The 7,425-nt window shown below is 35.7% G+C and overlaps 1 protein-coding gene across 1 annotated transcript; it reads right to left on the bottom strand.

The window, feature by feature from the left end:
- Window positions 1-969: 969 nt before the first annotated feature.
- LOC107834645 (oocyte zinc finger protein XlCOF6.1-like) lies at window positions 970-5,182 on the bottom strand. The gene is made up of 2 exons (XM_016666314.1): window positions 4,839-5,182; window positions 970-2,749 (listed from the first exon to the last, which is right to left on the bottom strand). Exons 1-2 carry the CDS (start codon window positions 5,005-5,007, stop codon window positions 1,608-1,610), a joined length of 1,311 nt encoding a protein of 436 aa, XP_016521800.1. The 5' UTR covers window positions 5,008-5,182; the 3' UTR covers window positions 970-1,607.
- Window positions 5,183-7,425: the final 2,243 nt, after the last annotated feature.

Genomic DNA, 7,425 nt, shown 5'->3' with positions numbered 1-7,425 from the left:
AGATTTAACTGAACTGATTACGGTAGTTTCCGAACTGTAACTGTAACAGTAAAAGTGCTGATCCTTCCTGTCTGCTACTAGCATGTGCTAAATGAAAATGGGCGTCTTCTTCTTCTTCTTCGTGTGAGAGGAGGGTGTGTGCGGAAGAGCGGGAGAAGAGTGAAAGAGCGAACGATTGTGTATCTTTTCTATCTTTTTTTCTTACTGTTTATTCACTGGGTGTTTGTGTTACTTGTTTAATTGTAATTTTGTGTTAGTTTGTNAATGGTGTTAATCAGTGTGCTGCTGTTAGACAGAATGGAGCAGGAGAGGAACTGACCCATCAGAACCTAAAGAACCAGACATCAGAGTCTCTTCATCCCTCAGTCATCTCCTGAGGCTGATATGGTACAGAACATTTAGCCATGATTAAGTTTCTTATTGTGGTTTTAGTAGACTGTTCTGGTTTAATTATCTGCTTATTGTATAATAGCATCAGCCAAAATAATACAAATGGTGATTTAAAGAACAAATCATACTAATAGATTAACAGTAAATACATAAATATTTCCTACTTTAAAAGGTTTGAGGGCTTTCTATGTTTTATTTAGAAATGTTGAAATATTTTATGACTACATTGTTAAGCGGTCATTTAATGTATGATTTCACCATTATATTAACTTTGTTTACCAGTTTGGATAATTTGACTTTTTATAAATGAAGAAAAAACATGCCAACCAAAAATGTATCAGACACAGACCTGCAGCCCAGGGGCGGTTCTAGACGGGGGCCAACAGGGGAACCGAAGAAATTATACTGAATAAATACCGTTTGTTAATATTTAGAGGTAGATTTATTTAACCTTCACAATTTTACCTTAATGAATTCATGCAATGTTAAGGAGGAAGAGATGGGCTCTGCTGCTGTATATATAAACGTTTTCCCGATTTAGTGTTTTCTACTAAACAGAAAAATGAAAAAGACCATCAGTATCATCAGTATAATAATTTATTACCTAAAAATTATATTAAAAGTTTAAATAATTTTTCCATCTAAAATTCAATCCACATCATCAATACATTTTCTAAGCATTAAAACCATGTCAAATAAATACATCCATTTCCCCAAATCATTGAAATAAAATGAATAATTATAAAGGATACACACACAATAAAGATTCCAAAATTTTACAAGTCTAAATCTGAAAGTAGTCAAACCTGCAATTACTCCACTTCCAAACAGCAGGTTACTAAGAATCTTACTTGAGGTTCACATTGTGCCATCAAACCTGTGAGTTCTCATGTGAACCGTTACATTTCTTTTGAGTGAAACCTTTTCTACAGAACCTACAACAGAAAGGTTTCTAACCCGTGTGAATCTTCTTGTGATGAAGTAAACTGGATCTACACAAAACATTTTCCTCGCTTTTCACTAAGGGTGCACCGATTGCAGTTTTTGTTTAAGGGCGCTCTAATAGTCGCACCTCTCAACAGAGAGCAGAAGAGAGCAGTGGCTGAGGTCAATAAAATTGGGGGATCAGACCAGCTTCACATGCAAGAATCAGCTGATGTCCCAAAATTAAGGAAATCAACATAGATTAATCGGCTGGCTGATAAATCACTGCACTGCTACTTCTCACATGTGTGAATTCTGATGTGAGAAGTTAAATTGCGTTTTTGAGTGAAACTTTTTCCACAGATCCCACATGAAAAAGGCTTCTCACCTGTGTGAGTTCTCATGTGAAAATGTAAATTGTAGTTTCTAGCAAAACATTTTCCACAAGTCCCACATGAGAAAGGTTTCTCACCTGTGTGAGTTCTCATGTGAATAGTTACATATCTTTTATTAGTGAAACTTTTACCACAGGTTTCACATAAGAAAGGCTTCTCACCTGTGTGAACTCTGATATGCCCAACCAAGTCAGATTTCCTCTGGAAACTTTTTCCACAGGTTTCACATGAGAAAGGCTTCTCACCTGTGTGAACTGTGATATGCCTAACCATGTCAGATTTCCTCTGAAAACTTTTTCCACAGGTTTCACATAAGAAAGGCTTCTCACCTGTGTGAACTGTGATGTGACTAAGCAAGTTAGATTTCCTCCGGAAACATTTTCCACAGTTCTCACAAGAGAAAGGCTTCTCACCAGTGTGAATTGTCATGTGATCAAGTAAATGAGATTTAGATACAAAACTTTTTCCACAGGTTGTGCACGTGTAAGGCCTCTCACCCGAGTGAATTCTCATGTGTCCGTTTAAAATGCCGATTCGATGGAAACTTTTTCCACAAGCTGCACATGTGTACGGTTTTTCCCCTGAATGACTTCTCATGTGATCAATAAAACGACTCTTGTGACGGTAATGTTTTCCACAGGTTGAACATGTGAAAGGTTTCTTAGCCGTGTGAGTCTTCATATGTGTTTTCAAGGAATAATTTTGAGAAAAGGTTTTGTCACAAATTTTACAAGAATATAGTTTTTGTTTTCGGTGAGCTTTCTTGTGCTTTCTTTGTTTTGAAGTCTCAGTTTTGCCTTTCTGTTTGTTCACCAACATGTCATCAGTCTCCTGTTTCACCATAAGCTGTACTTTATCCTGACTGATGCAGAGTTGCTTCTCTTCCCCTGTGAACTGTTGAGGTTCTGGTTCCTCTTGCTCCAGTTTCATCTGCAGAGGTTCTGGTTCCTCTTGCTCCAGTATTATCTGCAGAGGTTCTGGTTCCTCTTGCTCCNATGTGAAAATATAATATTTGTCATTCTCAAAACTTTTGGCCATGACTGTACAGTTATAAGGCGTTATCGACCACCTTCTGCTGTGATACACTCCCTAATTTGTCCAAATATCTAGCAGACCTAAATAAAAATGAATTTGTTTTGTTAGATTTAAATCTAGAGTGGTTGACAGCATCTTCAGATAGCTTAAAAAATATAATTAAAAAGTATTATAATTATAAAAACTATAATTAAAACTATTAATTATCACCCAGGTAATTAATTACCCCACCCGACTTAACAACAAATGCCCTCTAAAATCATCACTCCTTGATGTAATAATGACAAACACTCATAAATATACCGGGATAGGAGTTTTTGCAAACGTCCTTAGTGATCATTGTGCTGTAGGTACAGTTAGAAATCTCAACTTACCGAAACCTAAGCCACATATCTTGACCAAAAGACATTTAAAACGCCTAACAAATTTGGTTTGAAAAAAAAAAGGTAAAACAGTGTTTGATAAATTAGCAATTTCAAATTATTTTAACCAGCATTTACGTCTGTTGGTTCTCTATTTGAGGATTTAAATTCATCCGGCCCAAATGTAAATACTGATGAGCCGTTTTTGAATGATGATTGTAACTTCACCACTTTTAAAATTTTCCCTTATTTGTACAGCTGAGGTTCTCAGAGAACTGAAAAACAGACACCAAAAAAAAATCAGCAGGGTCAGATAACCTGGATCCTTTTTCCCCCAAAATTGGCTGTAGGATTTATAGCAGAGCCATTGTCTTATATTTTTGATCTAAGTCTAATTTCTAATAAAAATTTCTAGGGTCTGAAAATCAGCATTTGTTTTGCCTCTATTCAAGAGTGGAGAATCGTCACAGGTAAACTACAGACCAATTTATAAACTATGTATCCCAGCAAACATTTTTGAAAAATTAGTTACAGTTCAATTGGAGATTTTTTTTAGATTCCAATTGTGTTTTACAAAATGTACAGTCTGGTTTTAGGAAAAACATAGTACCGTTACTGCCACTCTAAAGGTTATTAATGGTCTTATTCAGGCTCTTGATAACAAAAAGCATTGTGTTGCTCCGTTTATTGATTTATCAAAGACATTTGACAGTAAATCACAAGCTTTTAATTGACATTTTGCACAGCATTGGGCTCTCGCATCAAGCTACCATGTGGGCAGCTGATTACCTGTCGATCAGAACCCAGAGAGTTCAATTGGCCGGCTTCACTTCTTCTATTGGTACAATTTTAAATGGTGTCCCACAGGGCTCAGTTCTTGTCCCACCTTCATTCTCCATTTATATAAATAACTTGTGTGAAAATCTGTCAAATGCTTTTTAATCATCTTTATGCAGGCGATTTAGTAATTTACTGCTATTCTTCATCACTTGTACAGGAAATGCAGTATTTGCAGTCTGCGTTTAATGTAGTTAAAACCTGCTTAAAAACTCTACAGTTGGTTTTGAATGAGGATAAGACTTGAGCAAAGGTTTTTTCACACTCCAGAAAACTACCAGAAATCCCTCCACTGCTTACAAGTGATATAGGAACACAAATGGAGTTTGTCAGCAATTATAAATATATTGGATTAAGAACCGACCTGATACTCAACAACCTGTTGATCCTTGCGAAATTCTTCATACACTCCTGGCAACTTTTCAGCCTTTCAAAACCTTCTAATGGACAACCACTTCAGATCTTTAAAGCTGAAGAAAAACAAGTATAGATTAAAGCTCCTGGACGCCTAAAATGATGTGAATTTATTTGAAAACTAGTGCCCCTTTGTCTTTTTCTGTTTGTTCTTATCATTCTGCTTTTCCTCTGATGTCTGACAAATTTCATTTATTTTATTTACTTAACTTTTTTTTATCATTATTGTTAACTTATTTTGTGTGCCATAAGCCAAAGACTTATCGTCTTTGTATACAAGCCACATGATCCTGTACAGTTAAAAATGTTTAATAAAATAAAAGGAACCAACAGCATGGACCAACGAAATGAACTACATATGCAACATCTACACATATGACTTCTACTTATTTTTGACACAAATGGAACCTCATATCCATGAGGCGTCTATTCTTTTATTATGTCTATGGGCTCATCAGTAAAACCTGAAGGTGTTTCGTACCTATTCGGTGTAAGACGATCTTTGGTATCCGGGTGAAATCCAGCGGTCTGCGCTGATCCTCCATCTCTTCTTCTATCTTGACGTTGATTTCTTTCAACTCTGTGAATGTTTCTTCAGCAGGAGTTTCCTGCTCGTTGATAAACTCTCTCTGAGGCTGAACTGAAGACATTTTTATTAAAAACACTCACATATTTAGCTAAACTTCAAACCCGTTTCCAGACAACCGTCTAACAAAAGAAAAGCTGAGAGTATCCCGTGTCCTCTGTTTTTATCTTTTTTGTGTTTCACTTCAGTGGCTGTACTGAAGAAACTGGAAATTATTTTTAGTTCCGCTTTGAATTTTCTGCTGCGAGTCTCCTCTTTTATTGATGGGTTTATTGTTAGTGGAAATTTANTTTATCTGCAGAGGTTCTGGTTCCTCTTGCTCCAGATTTATCTGCAGAGGTTCTGGCTCCTCTTGCTCCAGATTTATCTGCAGAGGTTCTGGTTCCTCTTGCTCCAGATTTATCTGCAGAGGTTCTGGTTCCTCTTGTTCCCGTTTCATCTGCAGAGGTTCTGGTTCCTCTTGCTCCCGTTTCATCTGCAGATGTTCTGGTTCCTCCTGATGTAAAGTGGAGATTTCCGGGCTACTGGGCTCATTCAGAACCTCCTCCTCTTTAGACATGCTGCATTGTGGGAGATCTGGACAGAAAGACAAAATAAAAGCTTCAAAATGTCAGTCAATGAACCCTTCACTTTCATTAAAAACTAAAATAAAAATAGTCTTCAGTGAACATGTGCATGTCCATAAAAAAAATTAAATCTCTGCCATAGTTCGTTTTCGGAGCAATGTTTATTTACCTTATTTGGATTTTAATTGCACATGTATTGTAAAATCCAAAATTTTTACCTTTAAGACAAACATCTTTGTCTTGAAGATTTTTAATACAATCTTTTAAGAATAGTTTGAATGGCAGGTATAACAGCAGGTAAATAATGGTGAAACTAAAAACAACTCTGTCTCAACTGTTTGCTGAAAGAACATGGAAGATAGCAAGAAATATTTCAGCAGGGAGCATCCATCGTCTTTAGTCATCATTTTGAACCTCTGAGTTCATGAAGATGTTACTGTGTTCCTATGGCAACCAATAACATCTATTGGAAGTTATTGACTGCGCAATAATTATTCTTAACCAAAATAAAATGACACCTATAGCGTGCTACGAGTTTTTGCTCTATTCACAAATTGTTGAGTAGGTGATTCTATGAATCTAATTGATTGTTTTTGAGTCAAAGGAAAATTTCCACCTTAATAGATTAAATTATTTCCATCTTATTTTTTCCTATACAACTCTAACAAAAAGTCTCTCACAATAGAATATACATGGCATCATAAAAACAAAAATATGAATTTTTGCTAGTATCTGTTTAACTACTTTTCTGTTCTTAATTCATTTGTTTATTGACTTTTGCCCAATTAAATTTCTCATTCATTGCAAATTGTAGTTTTATTATAGTTGATCATATTTTTCATGTCTCAGTTCTTTTGTTCCTCCTGTTATTGATGGAGTTATATAGATATTATTTATAATGTATGAAAGTATTGTTTGTCATTTAATTAGCTGTACATGCTTAAGAAAATGAAAAAATATGTAGTTTAATAAGATAATTTATATTTTATCTTTTACTGGAAAAAAATGCAAGTAATTTATCTAACTGGCATGTTTTACTATTAATTTCGTAATGCCGAAATTAATAGTAAATAATAAAGACGTCGTGGTATTCTGACTTAGTAATTATATTAGTTGTGTTACCACCCCACGCCACAAGAGGCATTAGCAGGCTTGAAAAGATGTGACTAAGGAGCAGATTTAGAAGTACACTGAAAACTACAGAATTTGTTAAAAACTGAGTTGCGCTGAAGTAAATAAGAGAGAAGTTCAAATACTTACTGAAAGTGAAAGTGAAGATAGATTTAAAAAGAAAATAAAAACAGAAGGCTGCACTGACTAATGGATAAAGACACTATGAGGTAGAAATGTAAATATTCTGAAACCACTGATATTGAAAGACCAACATTTCTGTAATACCTAATAAACCCTTTGATCAGACATGACCTACTTCAAGACTTTATAATGGTGAAGAGAACAGGCAATAGCAACACGGACCAACGAAATGAATGACATACAGTGAACGCATATGCAACATTAACCTGGGAGAAGCGATGACCTCTGACCTGAACCTTCAGAGCCACATTAAGACAGTCACAAAGTCGGCCTTCTATCACCTGAAGAACATCTCCAGGATTAGGGGGCTAATGTCTCAGTGCGATCTAGAGAAACTCATCCATGCGTTTATCTTTAGCTGCATTGATTACTGCAACAGCGTCTTCACAGGTCTGACTAATAAATCAAACAGCTGCAGCTGATCCAGATGCTGCTGTTCTGACTAAAACCAGGAAAGTTAAAGCACAAAACACCAGTTTTAAAGTCCCTACACTGGCTCCTTGTAGCTCACAGAATAGACTTCAAAATACTGTTAGTTTATAAATCACTAACGGTTTAGCACCACAATACATTAAAGATCTGTTATTGCTGTACCAACCGTC

Source organism: Poecilia formosa, unplaced genomic scaffold, assembly GCF_000485575.1.
Source record: "Poecilia formosa unplaced genomic scaffold, Poecilia_formosa-5.1.2 Scaffold705, whole genome shotgun sequence".
Classification (NCBI taxonomy): Eukaryota; Metazoa; Chordata; class Actinopteri; order Cyprinodontiformes; family Poeciliidae; genus Poecilia; species Poecilia formosa.
Note: the sequence above shows the minus strand (reverse complement) of the source record. Positions and strands in the feature narration are given on the sequence as shown.